The 24,327-nt window shown below is 55.3% G+C and overlaps 5 protein-coding genes across 5 annotated transcripts; 3 read left to right on the plus strand and 2 right to left on the minus strand.

Annotated features, from left to right (window-relative positions):
- Nucleotides 1-165: 165 nt before the first annotated feature.
- On the plus strand, nucleotides 166-1,487 carry E0L32_009184 (uncharacterized protein; the record flags this gene model as incomplete). Its single annotated transcript, XM_031144121.1, has 4 exons — nucleotides 166-184; nucleotides 243-342; nucleotides 423-569; nucleotides 680-1,487. 4 exons carry the CDS (start codon nucleotides 166-168, stop codon nucleotides 1,485-1,487), a joined length of 1,074 nt encoding a protein of 357 aa, XP_030991294.1.
- Nucleotides 1,488-4,761: 3,274 nt separating this feature from the next.
- On the plus strand, nucleotides 4,762-6,201 carry E0L32_009185 (uncharacterized protein; the record flags this gene model as incomplete). Its single annotated transcript, XM_031144123.1, has 1 exon — nucleotides 4,762-6,201. The coding sequence occupies one exon, from the start codon at nucleotides 4,762-4,764 to the stop codon at nucleotides 6,199-6,201; it is 1,440 nt and encodes a 479-aa protein (XP_030991295.1).
- Nucleotides 6,202-10,172: 3,971 nt separating this feature from the next.
- E0L32_009186 (uncharacterized protein) lies at nucleotides 10,173-13,429 on the minus strand (the record flags this gene model as incomplete). Its single annotated transcript, XM_031144124.1, has 2 exons — nucleotides 10,173-10,526; nucleotides 10,637-13,429. 2 exons carry the CDS (start codon nucleotides 13,427-13,429, stop codon nucleotides 10,173-10,175), a joined length of 3,147 nt encoding a protein of 1,048 aa, XP_030991296.1.
- A 3,332-nt stretch (nucleotides 13,430-16,761) lies between these two features.
- Nucleotides 16,762-20,377, minus strand: E0L32_009187 (uncharacterized protein; the record flags this gene model as incomplete). Its single annotated transcript, XM_031144125.1, has 6 exons — nucleotides 16,762-16,969; nucleotides 17,035-19,106; nucleotides 19,168-19,599; nucleotides 19,663-19,838; nucleotides 19,903-20,122; nucleotides 20,195-20,377. 6 exons carry the CDS (start codon nucleotides 20,375-20,377, stop codon nucleotides 16,762-16,764), a joined length of 3,291 nt encoding a protein of 1,096 aa, XP_030991297.1.
- A 1,951-nt stretch (nucleotides 20,378-22,328) lies between these two features.
- E0L32_009188 (uncharacterized protein) lies at nucleotides 22,329-24,013 on the plus strand (the record flags this gene model as incomplete). Its single annotated transcript, XM_031144126.1, has 3 exons — nucleotides 22,329-22,691; nucleotides 22,762-23,228; nucleotides 23,293-24,013. The coding sequence occupies 3 exons, from the start codon at nucleotides 22,329-22,331 to the stop codon at nucleotides 24,011-24,013; spliced, it is 1,551 nt and encodes a 516-aa protein (XP_030991298.1).
- Between the last annotated feature and the right edge of the window lie 314 nt (nucleotides 24,014-24,327).

The raw sequence follows: 24,327 nt of genomic DNA on the forward strand, positions 1-24,327 counted from the left end.
CTACTCTCGAATTGTTTCACTGGAGAGATCAATCGCTTGGTCATTGTCGATACTTTGCAGCCTCGAGCTGGCCAACACACTCGATCGGACCAAGACATAATCCAAATCAACCAATCTCCCCAATCTACACACGGCGACTGAAGAAGAAAACAACAGCCATCCATCATGGAAGACGGAAAATGGGGTGCGCTCTTGAAGAAGGCGTTTGTTGAGAAGTTCGTGCACTAACACCGCATATCCAGTCGAGGGAAGCATCTGGTTTTATGCTCCGAACAAAGGGGCTCCAGTCTTCTTCGCCGTAGCATTTGCAGCGTCAGGGCTCTTGCATCTCTGGCAGAGCTTGTAAGTGCAAACAGTTGACATTGCCGCCATGGATGGTTTTCGTTCCACGGAGTGTTTATACTAACATGTTGCAATTACAGACACTACAAGAGCTGGAAGCTCACAGGCCTCTACGTCTTTACCTCGACCATCTTCGCCGCCGGTTTCATCATGCGAGAAATAGGCGCCTTCAACTACGAGAGCATCGAGATATATATTGCTAGCATCGTCCTCGTATTTGTCTCTCCGTAAGTAGAGCCAGCACGGGCTGTGTGTCCCGTCCCTCCCAGTCATTGGCCCTTTCTTCACACAAAACATAAGACTTACCAACGCAACTTCTTTTTTTTTTTCAAAACAGACCGCTGTACGAACTCGCGAATTACTACATCCTCGGCCGCATCCTCTACTACTGCCCCTACTACTCGCCCATCCATCCGGGCCGCGTCCTCACGACCTTTACGGGCCTGTCGATCCTGGTCGAGGCGCTCAACGCCAACGGCGCCGTCAACACGGCCAACACAACCCTGCCCGCGTCGACGCAGGCCACGGGGCGCGCCCTGCTCAAGGCGGCGCTGGTGCTGCAGCTCGCCATCATCGTCACCTTCGCCGGCCTGGCCGTCACCTTCCACGTCCGGTGCCGGCGGGCGGGCGTGCGCAACGCGGGGCTCTATGGGGCCCTGGCCACGCTGTACGGCAGCACGGCGCTGCTGCTGGTGCGCACCGTCTTCCGCACGGCCGAGTACTTCACCATCGCGCAGCTGAACGCCGGGGGCGTGGCGGACCCCAACGCGCTGAGCCCGCTGGTGCGGTACGAGTGGTTCTTCTACGTGTTCGAGGCCGGGCTCATGCTGGGCAACACGGTGCTGCTCAACGCGCGGCACCCGCGGCGGTACCTGCCCGAGACGAACCGGACGTACCTGGCGCGCGACGGCGTGACCGAGGTGGACACGCGGGCGCCGGGCCGGGAGAGGCCGTGGTACGTCAAGGTGGCGGACCCGTTCGACCTCGTCGGGCTGGCGATGGGCAAGGACAAGGAGACCAAGTTCTGGGAGATTGACGAGCGGGAAGCCGCCAGTGCCGGCGCCGGCGCCGGGGAGGGCGGCGGGCTGGCGCTCGTGTTGAAGCCGTCCGGGTACGGGTCGAGCACGCGCGGGGAGGTGGTCTAGCTGGTGACGAGCCTGCCAAGTCCGGGAGAAGCGACGGGGGGAGAGGTGGGATCGTGGAACGTTCACTAGACTGTATTCGCCTCTGATGCATATTCTCCCTGCATCTTTCACACGACACATGTGGATCGGAGTCTCCTTTTTCTTCTTTTCTGTTGGTCATTCCTGGCGGATGTTAGCGCCAACCTATGATATCTGTATAAAGGTTTAGAGCTTCTCAGCTTGTCGACAAGACTCAGGGGTTTCACATGATACCATAGATTTATAATGATAGGAATGTTTTCTTTTTGTCGACTTGGGGACAACATTGTAATTCTGCGTACGCATGCGAGGGTTCCCGGACTCTGGACACAGTTCGATTTGTTGACATCGCTCAGGAGGAGAACTTGGCGCTTCCACATAAACATCACACAACATTACCCAGACAACCCCCAAGGAAAAGATGCAAGATGAAATCAGTTGCTTAAATCCTTGGCACGACTCGTCGAATACCGAAATAGAGTCGAGAGGCTTCACGATGGGGGTGGCGGCGCGTCTAAGCGCGGCTACTGACCGTGGCGGTGCTATCGTAAGCGCGCTCTCTTGGCCCTTCCTCCTTCCCATCGCTCACTGTGCTGCGGATCCGTGATGAGTAATTTGGGAATCATGTTCCCTGATTAGCAAGAGAACAAGGCCCTCGCCTCGAGTGATCCTGGGAGCTGGGTGGAAGACAAAAGTTGGCATGTGTGCTTGGCCGCTGCCGCCCGGATTGTCGGAAAGGGGTGAGGGAGGATACGGAGGAGATACGGAGTGCGGATGGCTCTGAGGTAGGATTCCTCGGTCGATTCCTCACCTCGTGAGTGCCCACTGCACTGAGACATTGACGTGTGACATAAATAGAAAAGTGCTGTCAAATCGGTCCACCTGCTCTGGTGATGAACAGATAGATCCCCACACAGCTGTGGGTTGGGTTGGACCTTCCCCATATCACTGTGAGTTTGAGCAGCGAGCCCACTAAAAGTGCAGGGACGATGTGGCCAGTACTAGTAGTGCTCTGGGAAAGAACTACCTTACTCCGTAGCATTTGGCATCCGGTGCTCATTCACAGGCGAGGATTCTCCACGCATTCTAGAAGGCCGCCCCCTTCATGCATGGATGTCATCTCGTCAGTCAAGGGACACCCTGGATTTTTACGCTTTACGCCGCTGGCGCATTCGGATCGTCTTGGCCAGCCGTCGGAAGTCTTGGTTGTCTGCACGTTGAACAAGGTCATATCTCTCGTGCGTGGAGCCCCGTGCCACGGTCTTGCGGGATGGCCCTGCAAAAGTACTGCAAGCTTGAGCATCAACGATCTCGCGGAGACTGCTCCGGTTCCGGCTGCTGGCAGTTGAGTGATTGCCCGAAGATGGACGATGCTCACGAATCTAAGATGCTTATCGTCTAGACACACACACCAGACACACGCACACTGGGACGGACTTGTTTTTGGTGCTGACACAACTGCGTCACCTCGAATCCTGGGATTCTCCTTGTTCAGCCCCGAGAGGGGAAAAGCGCCCTCGGCCCCTTGAGCCCCTGTTCACAGACACAAAGTGTTTCTCCATCTCACCCTGCGTAGCTGCAAAGGCACAACAAGAACTCCTGTGGCTTCGACAATTGTCCGAGCTGCTCGCTTTCCAAACAAGCAACCCGGCTCTGGACGAGAGAAACCGTGCAGGCAGACGCGAAACCAGCGCTCTCCATTGGCCACACAAGAATCACACATACAACTCCTCTTGCAGAGTTGCTTTTTGATGTTGTCACGGCATATGCCGGTGCAGGGAATTTGCTGTCTCTGATTGCATGCATCCACACGTACTCCGTACATTGCAATCTCTTGTTTGTGTGTCCGCGCCCACACCTCTCAACTCTCCACTTGGTTGTGCTAGCCTGAACGGCTGGTTGGGGGCACAGCCTCAGGGATCATCGGTCACCTTTTGGCACTACACCAGGGATTGCCTGGGCCTCAGACACATTGCTTCAGGAAGAGGCGGAGTCGCCTGCCCACCGCGATGCCGGGAGGGGCTTCTTTTTCCTCGTTCGTCACGGAATCTTTTGCTGCAATCGCCCCTGGTCTTGGTCCCCTTGCTCCGTATGACCCGAGCCAAGCCTGGGCGAGAGGCGGCAACGCATTCTGAAGCTATTCTATGTTTCTCGTCACGCTCGTTTTATGGGGTTTGGTTTGGTCAAGCTGATCACGCTGGTCAGGCTGGCCTCCACCGTCTGTGTCTTGACAGAGCGGCGCCGCTCGACTGATGCAATGCAATCATCGTCGCCCAAGCCACCCAAAAACGGCTCGCCTCGTTCCCATGCGGCACCAACTGAATAATCAGCAGTAATCCTTGCCCTGCTCTGTCCCCAGCGCGCGACGACTGAGGCACAAGGATAGCGCCTCCATTTTGGTATCTTTGATGAGGCGGTAAACTGCTCCTCCACCTCCTCCACCACCCCTGAGCGCCTCTCTCTATCTCGCATCGCAAGCAAAGCCCCCGCACCTTATTACTCTGTCCTGCGAGGCGGCGTACCATTTGCGAACATTGCCCTGTTCCCCGAGCCCTAGCCCGAGGCTTGTTTATCTCTGGGCTATTACCTCATCTTGCAAGAGGAGAGCAGTGTTAGGCACCGCTTATTCCAGGGCTATTATCTCTCTCTCTCTCACTCCCTCACTGCCAGAGGCCTGCCTACTATTTACGAACGAGGTCTCGGGCTTGGGCCATAAGCAGAACGAGAGACGGCCGTGTTTTGCGGCGTGAGCGTGCATGCGTGCGAGTGTGTGTACGCATGTGAAGTACACGACAATATAACACATTCTCTCCGCTCCCGCGCCGCATGCTGGCTGGCGCCGCTGCTCTCGGACAACCATTCAGACGCAACGTTCCGCCAGTCTGGACACACCCACAGCTCATTAGCCCAACACCTAGAACCACCTGGCCGGGGTCCTTTTTCCCTCGTCTGCACCAGCACACACAAGCACCCAAGACACCCAATCGCCTCATCCTGGATCAGTCAGTCTCAAAGTTGGCAGCCCACTTAGCCTACTGGGGCGCTACCCATACACTTATTCCTCTCTTTCGACCTAACTAGACCATCCACCCCAGTTCTCTTGCCTTCCTCCTGTCAAGCTGGGCCCATGTCTTTCATATAAGCTCATCACCACCCACCACCCACACAACACACGCACACACCTACAAGATATCCGGGTAACATATCCCAGACAGTGTCATTATCCATGGTGACCTGCTGGCAAACGGAACCCATCATGGCTCAACAGCAGCAGATGCCGCATAAGCAGAAGCAGAAGCAGAAGCCGGAGCGCTTATTCCGACAGAACAACAACTCACGGCCACAGATATTTGTCCATGTCGAGTTTGGAGTCTCATGGTCTCCGACACACGTGCCCAACTCGCACGGCGTCACATACCGGTCACGGGCACTCCGAGACAGATCCCCAAACTTTCCTCGCCATATCCCGCCTGCCACTACCAACTACCTGGCGCCATCCACGCAGGAGCCGCGCCGTCATCATCATCATCAACAGCGACAACAAAACCCCGCCCACCATCAGCACCAGCCACGGAGCCAGCCTCAGGCCCAGTATCCCCAGCAGTCTCACTACCAGCACCATGGAGCTTCACACCAGGTCACTCAGCCCTCCCAGAGCCACCAGGCAGGTGCTCATCACCAGGCTCGACAGCGTGCCCAGCCACCGCCGCCCATCTACACGCAAGAGCAGTTTGAGTATTACCAGCAGGTGAATGAGTATATCCACTACCGACAGATTCAACAGCAGCACCAGGCACGCCCTCAACAGGCAGACGGAGAGCGCAGGCCGTCGCGAGAGTCGAGGGGCTCACACGAACGAGGTCGATCCGCACCTCCCCCCATCAACGAGAGCCCGTGGGATGTCACCCAAAACCCCGCCGCGTTTCCGGCAGGGAGCCAAGGGGCCGTGCCGCACCGCCCGACTCCTGAGTTATGGAAAACCTTGCCCGAGACACCATCACGCTTCCGCCTGGGCGAGGAGGATCTCCCATGGGCGTCGCCATGGACATTCCCCATGGGCTACCATCCTGAAGCCGACCCCGACGAGGCGGCGTCTGCCCCGGGCTCCGTGAGGGGTGACCGAGGAGGCTCGCTGGATGGCTACTTCGGCTCCAGTCATGTCGCCGCCCATCCGGGACCCGCGGTCGAGACGCCCATGTACAGTGAAAACGATCCTCAGCAGACGCGAGAGCTCGAGACGCTCCAGGCGGCCATGATGACGGTGGACAACGGCTTCGAGGCCCAGTGGTGGAACCAAGGAGAGCGAGACAAGAACGTGGGTGCTTCATTGGGACTCGCGACGCCGCCTCCCGCTTCCCCGGTCCGCGAGGCTCTGCCCAGCATGACGACCGTCGGCATGACGCCGTCGTTCCTGCAGGAGGGACAGCGTTCGGCGACGATGCCGGTAGGGTCCATCGGCTGGGCGATAGCGAATCCGACCCGCATCGACGAGGATCTCAGGTCTCACCGGCGCCGAGACACCAAGGACACCGAGAGGTCGAGGCAATCCAAGAACTCGACCTCCTCGGGCAACCTGGTCTCGCCCATGTCAGACTCGGCAAGCTCCTTCTCGCCGAGCTTTGTGAGCCCCGTGAACAGGGGCCAAAGGCCGCATCGGACCATGTCTACGCGCTCGGAGGAGCTGCATATGGGATGAGGCTGTGAGCAGTTGAGAGTGGCTACGTGGATCAAGCTCGGAAGCGAGTTGCATTGCATTTGTATGATTATTACGGAGAAAGAGCATGGTTTCGGCGTTTTTGATATCTTGCATTGTCTCAGCGTTCTATCTCTTTTTCTTCTTCTGCAAACTTGGCTTTTTGTTTTGCATTTAGAGGAGGATATTCCCCCCGTTGTGGAAATGACTATGATTCTATGGTTACAGGATGCGACATCCGCATAGAGAGGGAGAGCATATACTCTAGCTTAGGTGAAACTAATGGAACCGTCCAGACGCTCCTCTTCAGGGGAGCCTGATGAAGACGCAACTATGTTTCCACGCGGGTGACACTTGGCGGTGAGGCAGGTGATGACCTCTGCACGGAGCTGTTTGGCGAGCGTGATCTCCGCCAGGCCAGCGGGCAGATCAGATCAGAGCTGTTGTACGCAGGGATCTCCGTTTCACGAGCCACCACTGACGTGCCTTGGAAGGGGGGGAAGAGGGGGCAATTCCCGGGGTATTCGATGCAACGGAGGCGTACGACTCGGCCCTCGAAGCATCCTTGGGTGTTGTACTAACATGTGCACGGAGTACGTTGTGGTCAGGGATCGACACCGGCCGGCCTGCAAGCTCCGCAAAATGCTTATTTTTAGTGTTTCCGAGAGGAGCTTTGCTTTGTGTCATTTTCGCCATGCGACTTTTTTCGACTGGGACTCTTCTCGAAGGCCGAGCTGAACCTGACCCCCCGGTCTTCTCTGCATTTTCTTCGCCTCCTGCACTTCGCTTTCTCACTAGGCCAGCATGATGTCCTGCAAAGAGGCATTGGACATGGGAGTACAGTATGTACTGATTGACTACCATGCCATTCCCACACTGGTTTTGCCTTTCCTCGGAATAATCCCACAAAAATTGTCCGAAGTCCATCCATCCGTCCCCGTCCTGTGCGGGGGGTGGGTGGGAAAGGAAGGCTGTGAGCGAGATGAAACAAACCCCGAGTTTTGGGCGCGGCTGACAGGGCGTGCAGAGTGGCAGCCGCCTGTGACAGGAGTGACCAAGATGGGACGACTGTAGGTAACTATGGAGGGATGCAGATGGGCGAAACGCCCGGATGGGGGGAGCCGCATCGACACAACTGCGAAACCCGGGGTCCTTGCTCTTGCTAGAGTCGAAAACCTTTCAAGGCGCAATGCCGGATGCGCCGAGATAACCATGGTCCATGTAAAAAAGCGAAAAAAAAAAGACAATACTCATATTCGTCTCATGAGAAGCATGTATTCATAGGATCAGACAATGTACAAGCTAGAATGTCATCCTCGCTCGACAACTGACTGATAAATCAACAACCGAAAAAAGGGACCGCTTTCGGGGTTCCGTGTAGGCCGGCATGCCAAGTAGGGTACTCCGGTAAGCAGGTCGACATCATGTGTACATGCAGTTAGTGTGCTGGGCCAGACCTTTCGTCCGTTTCCCCCTGTCAGCAAGACAGCCAAGAGTGGGAATGAAAAACAACGTTTCAGCCATCGTGCAGGGAGCTCCTTCGTTTGCCCTCCACGGTAACTAGGAGCAGATCTCCCCTTACCACCTCCCGGGGGCCGAGCTGACAGGGTTAGGTATCGTAATGCCGCCGAGCGAGAGATCTCGGTCTTGGGGATGACCCCCTGACACTGCAACCCTCTGACGCAAAGGCCGTCCCGTCCGGACTGTCGCTTTGGGTAGGGACGGATGAACGTGTTTGCCCGTGTCTGGAACCATGTCACTTATTATGTCTTGTTGCGACCGCGCGAAACGGCATCCAGGTACATACGGTTACTTCCACAATTTGTTTTGTTTATGGTTGTTGGTTAGAGTGCTGAAAACTATCTGGAGTTGTCGTTTTGTGATTGCCGTGTCTTTTCAAGTATGTGACTCGCCCGACCTTGTTATGAAGACGCCTAATGTTGCGCACATCACGAAACGTCGAAGCCAGACAGTAGACTCGATACTGTAAAGTCCGTGCCGTGAGCTTGCATGAAAATCACTGCAGTCGGACTTTTTATTTTCATCTCCCTTCTTGCTACCCGCCGTCGCCCACCGCATCTGGCCCCGGCACTACCCCGGAGATTGGCGACCGTGGCTGTGTAAGAGAGGCACTGACGGCATGATCCGCTTGCTTTCGACGTGCAGCCTCTCATGCTCTGGCACGAAGGCTCTCCATGTAATCAATAAGCTTGTCTATGTCATCGATGCTGGGGTTCCATGCCTTCTGGTCTCTATATGCCTCTTCTGGCGACCGAGCCTCACCTGACACTGGAGACTAGGGGTCTCTGGGATTCATGCTTTCTTGGGTATGTATTCCGAAAGTGACCTAGCTGGGACCGTGAGGGAGAGAAGGAGGCATGGATGCGCTAGAAAGAAAGAGCACATGGAATAAAGTATACCGTGCTAGGCATCGCCAGCAACGCCTGCCGGTTTGTCATACACCGGTGAATTTGAATGAGCGGTAGCCATTAATAAATCTGACGTCTGATTCAAGGTCGCATGCATTATCATCACAATCGTGCTTCATGCAACTCGCAATCCGTGAAATAGGAAGATGTGACCCTCTCAAGAGGGAGGAAGGTTGGTGTAGAGTTGCAGCGCCTCTCTCTTGCCAGCGAAAGCATGGTACTGTCCAAGAATAGCATAATCAGGTACATCTTACCAGCCAAGAGAGACCAACAACTACCAAGGCAGATCGCTTCAAGGCTACGCCATTTAGATGTGTCCGCATCTGATGGACTCGACGAGAGCCCTTGTGCAGCGAGCTGACAGACAGCCTTGCATAGTACACGCAAGAATGGTCCATCATTAAGTACCAGCTACAATCCTAGATGCTGTCAACTGTGCATGCAACCCTTCAACGAGGTAGACAAGGAAATGCCAAAATAGGATAGCCACCACGTGGTGCCCAAACCATTGAGACTATTCAAGAGTTGATATTTCGTATATGACTGATATATAGCTATCGCCGTTCCTCCTGATCCAGATAGCTCTCGCATCCATAATCGCTAATGCGCGTGCCAGCCCAAAAAAGCCGCTCAAACGGCGGGACACGCTCATCCGCCTCTCGACAGAAAGACAGGCTTCGAAAAGTAGAACAAAACAAAACAAAACAAAACAAAACAAAAACAGCCTTCTATGAACCCCTTGTGTGCGTCCGTGCATTTCGTGTACCTCCGTCGTGATCCACATCGCCGGCCGTGCATATCAAATAAAAAACAATGAAAAAAAAACGCCGCTTGTGTGTAGGTGGATATAACGTAGCGTGTATGCGTGCAGTGTGATGAACCTGAGAAAGGACAGCTCCCTCAGCAACCCTCTGCCCGATACGAGATCCAAAGACAAATATGCAGCCGTCTGATAGTGTGCGTGGTTGAATATGGGGTTTTCCAAAATGGACAGCTCATGGAAAAATCTCCCTCCTTCGCCTTCGGTACAGGAGGGTGGGTTTCCAGACAGGTGAGGGGGTTGGGAATCGTGTGTTGTTACAGTAAAGATCAACCGGGCGACGCTGACCTCCAGGACCGTACTGTACTCTGCCCAAAGAGCTGGTAGGAAAGGCCAGAATAATAAACACAATAGATACAATCGGAAGGGCCCAAATGGGCGGGGCTTCTCTTTCTCAGTGGGTTTAGGTCTGATACTTGATTTCAAGGCGGTAGGGGTTTGCGCCACGGACTGCTCATGTTCGGCGGAGCAAGAAAAGAAAAGACCCGGAAAGTAGGGATAAAATTGTTGTTTGATATCATGATGATGAGAACAGAAATAAGACGGTAACAAAATGGAAAGTGGTATCTCGGTAAGGTGTTCATGACAGAGAGAGTTCCTTCAAGAAAGAGTAGAACCAGAAAAGATGATCAGGAATCAGTAGAATATGGCAGACAAGTCTCGCTCGCTGTCGCGGTGGGGGGTGACAGGCAGTGATGTCCTCTCTCACCAAGGGGAACGAGGCCTCATTCCTCCCGGATCGAAGCCATCGCCATACCCGTCCCAGATACTCCCCTTCCGCCAGCAAGGTGCGGTTGACTTTGCGGCGGCGGCATGTTGCCCGTGTATGCGGACGGCATAGGGGCGTTCAGGCCCGCGGGATTGATGGTCCCGTTATCGATAGGGCTGTTCCCGCCCTTGGACCGTGAGTGACCATGGCTGGGACGTTTGGAGGAACCGTCAGCAACGCTGCTCCCGCTCTCGGCCGAGGCCTCGTGATGGAGAGGCGATGAATGCAATGGCGAATTCGACTTTCTTGAGTGGGTGTCACCGTTTCCACCGCGGGATGAGTTGCGTGGGGACACTCGGCCAGTCTTCATCTATCGAGTTAGAGATAAGAGATTAAATGGTGGCCGACAAAGGGGCATGAAAAGGGGCATGTTTTTTTCTCCCCATGGGCCAGAAAGATCAAAGATGGGGGGGGGCTTACCTGCTTTGCCCACCGCAGCCCGCAACTATTGCACAAGTCGCGCTGCCCGCTGGGACCTCTCCTCCATTCCGGCGTATTCCGTGTGTGACAGTTGGCGCAGTCTCGGACGATGTTGCCAACACCCTTTCTCCTCTTCCTCTTCTTTTTGTTTGTCAGAAGCTGGACAAGCTCCTCAGCCAATATCCTGTTGATCTTCTCCATCTGCCGCAGCTCGTACTGCCAGCTTGTGCAACGCGTCGTCTTGAGCTCGTCAAAGATGTTGTCGTCGGAAGCCAGCGCCTCGTCCTGATTACCCAGGCGCACTGCGCCCTTGGAGGCGGCAGAAGAGATCACGTTGTTGTTGGTTTCGGCAACGCGTCCACCGCCGACAACGCTCCGGTCGTCGGGAGCACCCCCCGAGGACGGCGTCGACTTGGTAGTGGATGAAGGAGGCGGCAAGTGGCGGGACGATGCTTTGATGAGCCTGGTTTGTGCCAGGACAAATGTCGGCTTCTGCCCTTCACCGGCATCGCCAGGGTACAGCACGGTTTGTGCTTGGAGTACTTGGCATCTCCGATTCTGGACTTCGTGTTTGCAAGTCACAATCTTGCCCCTCCTGGCCTTTTCGATGCATCGGCCGAATTCTGGTCGGGTTTCCTTTCGCATGAGGTCCTGGATGCTAGTGCCCTCGAGCTGGTCGGGTTGCAAGTCAAGCAGCGAGCGGACGTTGGACGAGACGTAGAGGAACATGCCAGAAGTGGATAGCTTGGTCCACATCTCGCTGTCTCCGATGCCGCCGTTGGCCTCGAGATCGCGTCGATGCAGCGCAAAGACGGGACGCTTGCGCCCCACTAGGATGATGCACTTGCGACCTTTGCCCTGCTCTACAAATAGCGAGCCGTGGCTCTCAAACCACGTATATCCGCTCTGCTTCCGGCGGATACGGAAGACGATGTTGACGGGGCTGCCAGCCTGCGTGTCCTTGAGCTCCCTGGTCACCGGCACGATGTCGGAGGGGTGGCAGATGGAGGACAGAGAATTTCCGACGAGATCATTCGTATCATACTCGAGGATCTTCCTGCATGACGGCGAGAGGTACAAGAAAAGGCCCTTCAAGGATAGAACGTGAACGACATCGTCGGTGTTCTCCAGCAACATCTTGTCCCAGGACTGCTTGTGCCAATCTGACACGACACCCTTGGGGTTATACTGCTGCAGGAGGGTCGACACGTCGTCGACGCCTAGCGTCTGACCGTTCTCCGGCTCCCACTGACTCGAGTTTGGCGGTGTCCAGATATACTGCCCGATATCGCTGTGCTTGTAGTTGACCTGCACGCCGCCCATCTCCTGGCCTGAAATAGCGTCGGGACACTCGACGAGATCGATCTGGAAGCCAACAAAATACCGGATATCCTTTGTGTCCCACGGGATGGGAATCATGGTGAGCAGGTTGAGGAACGGCTTGCCTCCTTTTCGATAGTTGATCAGGCTTTGCTGAACCTCCTTGCCCTCATGGATCTTCTTCTTGAGGTTATACACGGCGCTATTCTCGACAAACTCGCGCTTGGTGCCAGCCTCCACGTTTCCGTCGGGTGCCTGGAGGAACCGGCAGTTTTGTCCCATGATATCGTGCCTACTGTAGCCAGTGAGGTTCTGAAAGTTGTCCGACACGTAGACAATGGGGCAGTCATTCAAAGAGACGTCGCAGACGACGAAGGCGCAGGACATGTCTACAGCTCCAAGCTGGACTTCGGGATTAGGCCTGGCAGCAACGTAATAGAGAGCTCGTATCATATCGAAGCCGCTCTTGGAGTAGATGCTCTTCTCGGTCTTGATGTCCGGTGGCGGCTGGGGTCCAGCCTGTACGCCCGATCCAACACCAGATGATGTCGTCGGGGTCATGCTAGGCCTAGTGCTCTGCGCCGAGGCTGGAGACTGAAAGCTCGTCGCATTCGAAGTCTCCCGTGATAGGGTTGGGACCGATGGGGCGTACCCCTGCGCGCCGGGGTTGGACTGTTGGTGAGGCGTATGCATGACATCCTGGGGGTCGAATCCCTGGTCCATGGATAACATGCTGTCGTCCGCCTTGGCATCTACCGCAAAGGGTGTCGGACCAGTGGTACTGGAGGCGCTCATAGGGACACTGTCGACGCTCGTGTCCATCGAGAAGTCTCCCCCCATAGCATTCAAGACATTGGGGTTAAATTGCGAGTTCATGTCGGAAGAGTTGAACATGTCTGCGGCCGAGTTGGGGCCGTTTTGCAGGGTGTTCATGTTGAGGTTCGAAAAGGCCATCATGTTACCCATCATCTCGGAGGATATGTTGGCAAAGTCGCCCGAGGGTGGCAGCTGCATCATGCCTGGATGCCCGAAACCGCCAGAACCGTCTCCGAGGCCCATGCTCGTATCCATATCGGAGAAGTTCCCTTGCATACCACCCGCTTGCGCTCCCATGCCATCAAACCGGAAGTCCTTGAAGGGGTTGTTGGGGTCCTGGTTGTAGTTCAGCATGGAAATTCTCCTATCCGCGTCGCCTTGGCCGATGTTGTTCGGGTTATAGGACTGGGGCAGGCTGCGCCTCCTGTGTATTTGTTGAGAGTTTTCGCGGATGATATCGTCGAGCGAGTCGGCACCGGTCATGGGTGCATCGCTCATGGCGGACATGGGACCCATCTGTGCGAAGGACTGAGCATTGGCCGCGGCGATGTTCACGTTGGGCGGCTGATTCCGCTGCCTCTGTTGCTGCGCGGCAAGGAGCGCCTGCCGGCGTTGCATCTCCTCTTGGGAGAGCTGGGTTCCATAGTAGTTGTTCATTTCCACCACATGGGCTCGTGGAGAGAGAAGCCTGTTGATCTCGGGTCTTGGCAAGCAAGGGCTGCGAGAAAAGAGGTGTCACCTAACCGGTTAGGTTGCGGCAGTTGATCGGAGGTTCCCTCGACTCATATAACATCTGTAAGGTCCGTCGATGAGGTTGTGAAATGTCGCTTCATCAAAGATAGACTCCTTCTCTACGGATCGTGCTGCACCGGGGGAGGTGGGGGGTTGAGATCTGCCCGGCCAATTTCCTCGACAACGGGGCGGCGCTCGGTGCTGTTCGGAAGCAAACGACTCGGTCAAGCGGTGGGTTCCGTAGGATAGCGGATGGAAGATGGAAACCCTTCGAGATTGTCGGGAGAATCGGGGTCGAGGACGGATCGAGGGTCGCACAGCCGACTGTTTGGATGTTTGGAAGGACGCGGGGGTCTGAAGGGATGGCGAGAAAGCACAGCTTCTTTGCGGTGGTGTGGTACAAGCTGACACTGGCGAACCAGTGGCGATGGGAAGTGCGAACAGAGCAAAAGAAGAGGCGACTCAGCGGGGCGCACCAAGGAGCCAGAAGCCCAAAAGCTGGGACTGGCGTGCCAGACGGGGCCCTTGTCCCCGTCTCTGCGTTTTCTGCGTTTCTCACCTCTTTGCGAGGGCAGCGAGACGGGCGCACACACAGATACACAAAGTGCGCACTAGGGCGACGAGAGAGTCAGACAAAATGGCGCACTGCAGGCGGGTTTTGAGGATGTACCACGATGGTGTTTGGCCTGGCCGAGACGGGTTGCGTTATGCCTCTTCCCTTATCCTGCAGACAATCAAAAGGTAGGCAGATGGGGTTCGTGTGAAGTTGGGAAACGGATAGCCGCATGTACTCAAGAAAGGGCAGGCCCGGGCCCCCCCCTCCCTCTACCTACCTAATCTGGGCTGCTCTTCTGCCCATATTTTTTGGGCGGTGTTCCCCTCTTTTCTTCCACATTCACCATCATTTACTCCGTACAAGCACAACAAACCCTTGCCGTGCATAAGTACCCAACTCTGAGTGCCTACCTAATCGAACGCGGCACTAGGTATCTACACTACCGTCCAGGGCTTGCGGCCTTCCTTCTTAGTCGGTGCTGGGTAGAGCAAAGGTCACCACCATCCTCCCGGATAGCCTGCAGGCGGGTCCCCGATTCGTCGACGGCCTGAGGACTCAGGGAGAAGGGTGGACGGAGGGCAGGGAAATAGCTTTGTCGGCTTGATCAAAGGGTTGGTAGCGTGGACAGTGTGTGAGTGGGGAGCGACTTGACTTTGCGTGTGAGTCGTCATACGATGCTATGTAACTACCTGAATCCCATGTCTTAGCCATGCCTCCGAGCCAACTTTAGGTCAGAAAAACGGAATGGGCTTCTCTGGCAAAACAACCTGGAAGAAGGAAAACTAAGTTTCACAGGACCCTCGCCACGCATACGGCACATACTTGGACATACATTAATTCTGCAATGTCCCAAGGGAGGGGCAAGACCCTGGAATTCTTGCCGCATGGGAACTACAGCCATTGGTCGAAATATCTGTGGAAGAAACAAGGGACTTCCATCACGTCTTGGAGTCCTGCATCTAGCACTTTGCGTTGGATCCTCGGTTTCTTTCCCTGAATGGTGATAACAATTCTAAGATCAAGTGCCTCGCTAAGAGAGACGAAACAAGTGCATACCAAGAGAACTAGACAGCAATCTAGAACTTCACCAGGCACGCAGGCATTGTCCCCTTCGGGCTTGTTGGACTACCTACCCGCTCAAGTCTTATGACATTGCCGCAGTGGCTTCTGCCGGCTTGCTGAGTGAACAAACTGTGTTCCGGCATTTCTTGCTTGTCGTACCTAATTTGCCTTCCTCGTAAGAGCCTACCGTTTCAGGCAGTAGACAAACGGCTGACAAAACAAAGACGGCCGGCCACTTTGCTCCGTGTTCTCCAATTAAACCAAAATTGATGCCCACCACAGCCACAGACCAGGCCAGACGCCGTCGCGTTTGGGCCCGAGGTCCACGCTCGCAACATCCATCAATCAAATAAAACAGGTGACGGGCAGAAACCAAGAGCGACGACGGCAAGGACAGTCAGTAAAAGCACTAAATTGTTGAAGCTCTGACCCCACCAAAAACGTAGGGGATTTCGTTTGCCCCCCATTTGCCGGCATACAGGGTGCAACGTTTCTGATGCGATACATGGGCGCGTATGTGTGAACACGCTCAGCCAGGTGAATGTACCGTTTGGTTTGGGATGCAATTCTCAAAGAATGCCATCAGCCAGCGAGGCATTTCCCATGTCTCCCCCCCAGAGCCCAGAGCCAATCGCACGCACCCCACACCCACCTACGATCAATCCTCTCTCTATCGTATCTCCTGTCATCCTCCTGTGCAACACACCCGCCCGCCCCTGCATTGCTGTAGAGGGTATCCTTGTTTTTCTTTGCACATGACGCTGCCACGGGCTGAGTAAATGATCTTCGCTGCGCACAGGGCAAGATAATCCTCAGCTCCAATGGACATCATTACCTTCTCCAGCAACGATAATCCGGTATCCATGGAATAAGTTGAGCAGCCCGTCGACTTTACCCATCCCAAGCGGAGGTCAGAATAGTTGACGGAAGTCCATCAGTAGATACCTCAATGTGAACAATGTATGCATGCCATTGCTCTAGAACCTGGAAGGGCTATTCCACTACCTAAACGATCGGGTATGATGACTGGTCAAGTACCTGCTTCGATCAACAGCTCATCAACTATTCTGACCATCTGTGCCATCCACACCATCCCGACTCCAGCCTGGGGCTGGCGACAAGCCCAAGAGTGATCGACATGGCTCCAGTTCGCCCCTTGCAGCCAAAACGCACGCACCCGTCTCTAGTGGCCTTGATGTGTCATACCCTACAGCCGGCATACAGAGTCGTGAACATCTCTCAGCTGGTGTCTCTTGCTCTCTCTCCTCTCAACATAGACCATGTCCCGGTTTATCCCTTTTGATTTGGCCCATACAGGAGAGTGCATCATGACATGCCTATATATGCCTAGGCAAAGAAGAAAACAATAAAATAAGAAATAAAGGAAGAACTCCATATGGAAGTCCTTTGAGGGGAATGCGACTTTTATTTTTCTGTCTCAATTATAGAACCAAATTCGGAATCATCGTAGTGTATGGTATCATCACTGGTCTCGCTTCATCCATTCCTGCGGCCTTGAACCCTTAATCATCTAACTCTGCTGGTATCTGTCCATCAGAGAATACCGCCCACTACCGCTGAGCAGCTTACACCGGGAGCCCCTCGTCCCCTTCCCCAATGTCCCCAGAATACTGGCAAACTAGGCGAAATATTGCTGTATGGTCTGCTGCGCCTCGGGCGAGAACTGCTGAAGCAGAGGGGCCGGGTCTGTTCCCGTCTCCCTAATGAGCGTCTGTGTTGCCTCGACCACCTTGCGTGCGGCCTGGCCAGACAACGACTCGGTTTCTAGCGCCTGGGCGATGTAGACAAAGATTTTGGGTGCCTGGGTCATAACTGCAGGATGGCGTCTGTTGTACAATGTTCATTAGCAAAGAGGTCCAGAGTCATCGGGTCAGAAAATCGGTCGGCTCACTTGTTGATCAGCTCAGCCACAAAGGCGTAAGCATACGGTGCCGCCTCTTCGTCGTTGGTCACCGGCAGGGTCTCGACCCACTGGACAATGACGTTGTCCAGGTTGGCCACATTGGCGGCGTTGTAGTGCAGAATCTTGGCAATGGCAGCGCATGCGTTCTCGGTGGCATACACATTATCCTCATTCCGGGCGTTGGGAATCTGCACGGCCTGGAACAGGAAAGGCAGGGCGCCGCTGACAAACTGAGCCCACGGCTGGCCACCCTTGTGTGCCGCCACACCGATGCCATAGGCCGCGGCCTGGCGGATGGCGGCCGACGGGTCTTTGCATCCGTCGATGAGCGGCTGCGTGATGTAGTTGGCATAGTGAATGCTGTTGGCGCCGCAGTACTCGAGGACGTCGTCCATTATACAAAGTCCCCACTGTCTCTGCGTCGTCTCGGCAGAACGCAGGAACCCCTCATAGGTAGGCATGAGGCGTTCCCAGGCCCTGAGGAAGTCGGCACCGTGATACTTGAAGATGACGTGGTAGGCCTTGTTCATGTCTGACAGAAGAGTCTGGTCGTCCTCAATGGCCATTTGAAGCTCCTCCTCCTCATCTTCGGCATCTTCGGCCGTAGTGTTCCGCTTGTCCTCCTCACGCTGTGCGACACGATCCTTGTAGTCCTCTAGGGTGGATTGTACGCTGTCCATATACTTGTCCATGTGGTCCTGCGTCAAACATGGCTGGCCGAGAACCTCGACAGACTCGTAGAAGCACTGGTACATCTCAGCCAGGGTGTCGATGGCGGGCTCGGCGCTTAGAACCTCGAGGAGCTTCTCGCATGTACCGCTCCAGAGATTCCTCAGCTCGTTTGAGTTGTTTCCAAACGCCTTCTTGACCGAGCTGAGAAGCTGGGGCACGAGCTTGGCGGATACATAGCGAACAGGGTCGTGGAAGAAGAAAGCGAGGCCGGGTAGGGCAATCTTCTCCATGATCTCGGCAACGTAGGGCGCGAAAGCAGACTCAAGAACCTGAGCATAGACGACGAGAAGCTCAATGGCCATGTGCTTGTCGTCCATGGTGCTCGTCTTAATCCCGATCATCTTGCCCTTCAGCGGCACAAGTTCCCAGCCATCTTCCTGTTGGATCTTCTCCACCTGATCCTCGTCATCGAGCAGCTGGATGTCGGCCTTGGCGCTCGCGAGCTCGAGAAGTGGCGGCATGACATTGGGCAGGAATGGAAGAAATTCGGCACCCATGACTCGGCACATGCGACCCCAGCAGTGCATCAGATACTGCGCCTGGGGATCATCAGCTTCGGTGATGTTTGTCTGGATGTTGGCAAGGAGCTGGACGAGGGTCATAGCATCGGATCCAAGGCGTTCCTTGCCAACAGCGAGAGCGATCAGGGTGGCGCATTCCATCGCCTTAGCACGGAGAAGGCGGTACTCCTTCTCGTTCTCTCGTTGGAGGACGTTGACGAGGAGGGGCATGAGCGTGTCGTAATACTTGCCGAAGGCCTGCTCTGCCGCGTCCGCAATCGTGGCAATCGTGGACAGCGCCTGTTCTTGCACGAAGCGCTTCTCGTTCTGGAGCAGCTGGAACAGGTGGGACAAGAGATCGTCCAGGTACGGCTCCAAGATGCTCTTCTCGGCCTCCTCGCAAAAGTTGACAAGGGCAGCAGCGGCGTGCGACTTGACACGGGCCTCAGGGGAGTCGAGCACGGGAATAATGGCCTTGAGCACGGTGTCGTAGTGTTCCTTCTGCATGGTAGGCGCAAAGTCGGTGCTCATCTGGCCCAGGGCATTGCAGCCAGCCCAGCGGACACGGGGATGCGGATCCTTGAGCGCGGGGACGACGAGATCCAAGACCTGCTGGAGCTCGCCCACCATAAGATCACGACAGCCTTCGGAGATGGCAGAAATGGCCATCAGGGCTGCGTGTCGATCCCGCCAGGCTGTCGATGTCATCATCCTGGGGAGCCAGGCAAAAATAGGAGCCAGGATGGTTGCGCCGCCAAGTTTGTTCGCCAACCGGTCCATGCATTGCTCACCAGCTACATGGTTGAGGTCGCTTTCCTCCTGGTCGAGCTAGACAAGCATGTCAGTATTTCGCCACCCCCAGAAAGACTCACACCGGAGGGATACCTACATCGTCAGAGTCCAGCCACTCGGCGGCATCGTCATCATCCTCTCCCAGGTCTGTCATCAAGCTGAGACACTGTGTGATCATGTCGTTGACATATGAAGGATCCTTCTTGCACATCGAGGGTGCATAGTCGGCGAAAGTGGCCATAAGCTCGAGGGCGTTTTGGCGGCAGAGGTCGGTGAGCTCCTTGTCTTGGATGACCGAGATGCTGAATTGAACGAGGTTATGGAACAATGTCTTGAACATCTTGGGCGATGTCTCGGCGAGATCGATCAAGGCTACGAGCGCCTTGCTCAGATCTATCGAGTCGTGGCTGTCCTTGATTGGGGGCAAGATGTTCAGGACCTCGGGAAGCAAGGCAAAATACTTGGTCTGATTCCTCTTGTTAAGGCATCGGAAGAAGGCTGCGAAGGCTTCCATAGCAGCCAGGCGGACCTAGCGTGAAGGGTCAGCATGCAAAAGAAAGGCAAGCATAGACGGGAGCAAGGGCATGCATACCGCGACGGAGTCGTCCTTAAAGCCGCGCGCAAAGGCCTGAGCGACAGCGTCTTCGTGCTGTTTCTCAATGATGCCAGGGGTCGTTGTGAAGACCCGGAAGGCAGTTTCCCTCTTGCCAGCATCAGGCGCAATGCTGAGCTCGAACAGAACGCCGAGAAGCTCGGCCCAGGTGTTATCTGGTGGTATGTAAGTTTGGGACCTGTCCAACAGGTAGTGATTGCAATGCCATGCGTTACCCACCATTCTCGTAATATTGTCTCGCGATCTCGGCGACAGCATCGCTGATCTTGTTCCTCACGGGCCGGTCGGTTTCGGCAGCGAGAGTCTCGAGGAGCTTCTGGCGGATGATGGCTGCCTGGTCGTTTGAGAGAGATGTGAACAGGTCGACGTTCTCGCCCTTGTCGTTTTTGCGCGTCTTGGAAGCAATTCTCCGGAATATGAGGGCAGCAAACGTGCGTATCTGCGGGTGTCCAAGGTGATTAGCGGCGCAGTCAAGAATGTCAATTCAGGGATCCTGGAGGGTTGCGCCTACTGATGCATCTCCTTGCCCACCGATCTGCTCTACCAATCCCATGAGCAGAACCTCTGGGCGTGTGAGCGTCCAGTTATTGAGCAGATGGTCCTCGGCCTGCGAGCGAACAGAGTTGTCCGACGACTGAAGAGCCTGCAGGAGCTGGCCAAGCTCGGCCGTGATCTCTGCGGGTAGCATAGACATGGTGATGGCAGATGTGGTGTAGAAAAGAGACAAAGGAAATCAAATGATCGGTCGCCTCCAAGCTGGTTCGGCCTTGGGAGGATATGCCAGGCTTGGTTATCGTGCCTGGTAGGCGGCCAGCTCCAGGTCAGAGAGTGAGGACGTGGACGAGGTCAGAATGAGGGCCGCTGTGGTGGAGCGATTTGCGGGGGATTTGTCCTTGTCAAACGGCCTTGTCGCACAACTAGGAACAAAAGACGGGGACGGGCGACGCTGCAGAGAGCCTGCTGGTATGGCGTATGATATGTCGAATCGGGGTGAAGGGGTGATACTTCGTTTCTCCAGGGGGGACGAGGTTGGAAGACGCGGCGATCCTTTGTTCCCAACACGGTCAGGTTGAAGGCGGGGTGAGGTGAAGGGGGAGAAAAGTCGAGGATTGGCGTAGAAATTGTCAATATTTTGGCCAAGGGTCGTCAAGTCGCGTGGAGGGGCAGCCCAGTTGATTTTTTTCCTATCAACATTGGACGGTAGGGATTTTAGTTAATGATAAGAGCGCCAGCGCTCATCCCCTGGAAACTCAAGTTACTTTCAGGCACAAAACTTCAGTTCTCCCACCCAATGGAGATCTCGCTTAGATTTTGACGTGTTTGTTCACGATGCCTTTTTGGCCTTTTTTTTTCTTCTTTTTCTTTCTTCTTTTCTTAGTCATTCCTCTTTTACCTCTCCCTACAGTAGTAGTCAAAAGTTAGACAGACATTTGCGACCAAGTCGTGTTCAGGGTTTGAGTCAGCATGCAATGCAAAACACTCACCTCTTGCACCTACTTACTTTAGGTATTGGGCAATGTTTTTGTTGTCTTTGGCGGGTGGTGGTTATTGGTTTAGTAACGGGCGCTAAATCTCGGCACACTCAAGAGAACAGATGAGGAAGCATCGGAGAGTTGGATCGAGCTTGATTTGGGTCGCAACGGGCCTGGCCATGCCATGGCCTCTAGAAGCAGACCGATTGCATGAGCCCACCCTTTTGGGTGTTCCGACTCTGGGACAGGCGAAACTCTCGGGACTTGCAAGTTGGGCAGATGACACTATTTTCGCCCTACGGTGCTGTATCACCTGCTGAGACGCACTTCTCCGGGCCTTCCTCCAGGAAAGGCCGCCGGCGGCCCTTGGCCCTTGGGCCCAAGCAGACCAAGGCCCCGGAAGTTGTAGGTTCTGGACAGGCAACCCCACTAAAGCGATCACATGCATCACCCAGTATCCATGGAGGTAGCGGCAGGGGAAAGCGCCCAAATATACTAAAAGGTACATGTGAATGAGACAAACTCCGTTCCCTGCTCTGGACGAATTGTTGAGCGTTTATTTGAAGACAGAAGACCAGAGGACTCTCCCCGTCAGGATGTACTCTCACCCTTGCATACCTGTACAGTACTACACACCTCCTGGGTAGGTACCTTGCCACTTGTAAGGCTGGTACATTGTTTGCTATCTTATCAGCACCATCATCACTTGCATCACTGACTGGAATCACTCGAGCGTCACAAAGCAATGGAACACATTCCAATATGTGAAAGAAGGAAAGACACCCGGCATCTCCATATGAAGCCATAAACTGGTTCATGTGATCTTGTTTGCGTGCCGCTGCAGGGCGGGAGTCTTGGATGGTCCGGGACCGCGAAGCTGGGCTTGGCTTCCACAGCGCTCACCCCACTCCGCTGCTTGTCATATCATGCACCTGGAGCTATTGGGCGCCGCACCACCAACCACCACCGTCACCTCCATATACATCTGGCCCCTCATTGACCAGCAGCCTCGACACAAACCACCTTTGCGCCATCGCAAACACACAACCCGCTCAAACAAAAACCCCAATCACCTCGAGAGACTCATCGACTATATCATATCCCACTCAGCTTGCTGTTCCCCTCACACCAGACTCTTGAAGACATACCACGGGCCTCCACTAGCCCAAAGCCATGGACTCGACATCGCCGCCACAAGGCAAAGCCGCGCCCGCCGTACCCGGAAGCACCAGCTCGTCGGGATCTGTAGAGAGGTCAAGCTCCCAGTCGAGCCTGCACAGGTCCGGGCACGCCTCTTCCCACCGGCAGAGCTTTGCCGAGAACCTTCGCAACCCTCCGCCCTCCCCGCGCCAGCAACGACATCCTTCCTTCACTCAAGCTGCGGTCCAGGAGCTGCTCAACTATCCGCCTCAGGGGCGCCAGCCCAATCCTCGCTTTGTCGGCAGGGATTGGCGCGATGTCGCCGTTGGCGAATTGATCTCGCAGGATGACGTCAGATGGGTGGACTTGAACACGAGCGTCGAAGAAGCAACCATGGTGCGCCACCTACCGCATGGCATCCGGACATGAACTCTTGGAACAATCAGGCTAACCGCGCGTACAACAGACTCTTGTCAGGAATACGCCGCCCGGAATTGTCCTAGTCCGCGAGGATCCCTCGTCCAAAAAAGCCGTCTCAACCTTTGATTACAACGATCTCAATTCCTACCTCCTTGTCGTCGTCGGCCTGGCCAAGCCCGACGAGGAACATGTCCAGCTGTGTGACGACATCGCCAACAGAGCCCGCGAGCGGACTGCCATCCCGCTAAGAGACATCCAAGCGATATGTCGCAAGGAGACACTGGTCTCCATCCCGGCCGACCAGAACCTGGCACAAGCCATCGAGATATTCGGCAGTGGGATCCACCAGATCCTAATCACCGATCAAAGCTCCGCGGTGATAGGAGCTCTCAGCCAACTGAAGGTTGTCGAGTTCTTCTGGAACGAGCGCGTCAATTTCCCTGTAATTGATAGGCTTTACCCCGCCACCCTGACAGACCTCCAGCTTGGCTCGCAGCAGATCATTGCCATCAAGTAAGGCCCACACTCCTCGAGATTGTGCCCTGTGGTGACTTTACTGACCATTTTGTCTATCCAGTGGCGATAGCCAACTTGCGGACGCCCTGACCCTGATGAATAATGAGGGTTTGACATCGGTGGCCGTTGTCGATAACGGGCTGAACGTCGTGGGCAACATCTCCACGGCAGATGTCAAGCACCTAACCTCGGCGACCAGCCTGCCGCTGCTACAACAGTCTTGCATGCACTTCATCTCGGTCATCCTGACCGAGCGCGGCGTCGAGAAAGGCCGTGACTCGTTCCCCGTCTTCTATGTGAACCCTTACTCCACCCTCATGCACACCGTCGCAAAGCTCGTCGCGACGCAGTCTCACCGGATGTGGGTGGTCCAGTCCGCCAGTCCTTCTCCCAGCGCCCCTGCGACGCCGTTGCTCGCCCCCGTCAAGCCAGCTACTGCCTCGTCAGCCGCCTCGGCACCGGCCAACACCTCTGGCACCGGGGCAACTCGTGACTCCACCGTCATCCTCCCCGCCCCGGGCAACACCTCTGCACCGCAGTCGCCCCTCCCATCTCCGGGCTTCCCGGCTTCGGTCCCGGCCGCCGCTATGCCTGGCGCGCATCTGTCCGGCAAGCTCACCGGCGTGGTTTCGTTGACTGATATCCTCAACATGTTTGCCAAGCAGTCCGGCCTCAACCCGTCAGACCCTGGGGAGCAACGTGCTAGGAGGAGACGCAGCAGCAGCTCCTCTCTGCGGCCAAGTATTGACAGCTCAAGGGCCAGTATGGATATGAGGAGGTGATCTTTTGCCCTATGGGGGGCAGGATGACTTGGTGGCAGGTTACCAATGTGGTCGAGGAGTAGGCCGAGAGCGGCGAAATACAGGGACCACTGCCCAAGACCGTTAATCGGGCAGAGAGATTCAACACTTGTCGTTTATCGCATCGCGATATTCAGGGATGAGACAGTGCAGGCCAGAGACAACAGAAGTGATGGGTCGCACATGAACGTTGAAGGCATTCCTCGTGAGGATTACAGGTTTTGTAATTAGGTAGCAGCGCATCTGGGATCTTTCAGCTATTTGCGCCAGACAGGGACAAATACAACTCTTCCAAG

Source organism: Thyridium curvatum, assembly GCF_004353045.1.
Source record: "Thyridium curvatum strain D216 chromosome Unknown NODE_65_length_251728_cov_83.732616, whole genome shotgun sequence".
Taxonomy (NCBI): domain Eukaryota; kingdom Fungi; phylum Ascomycota; class Sordariomycetes; order Thyridiales; family Thyridiaceae; genus Thyridium; species Thyridium curvatum.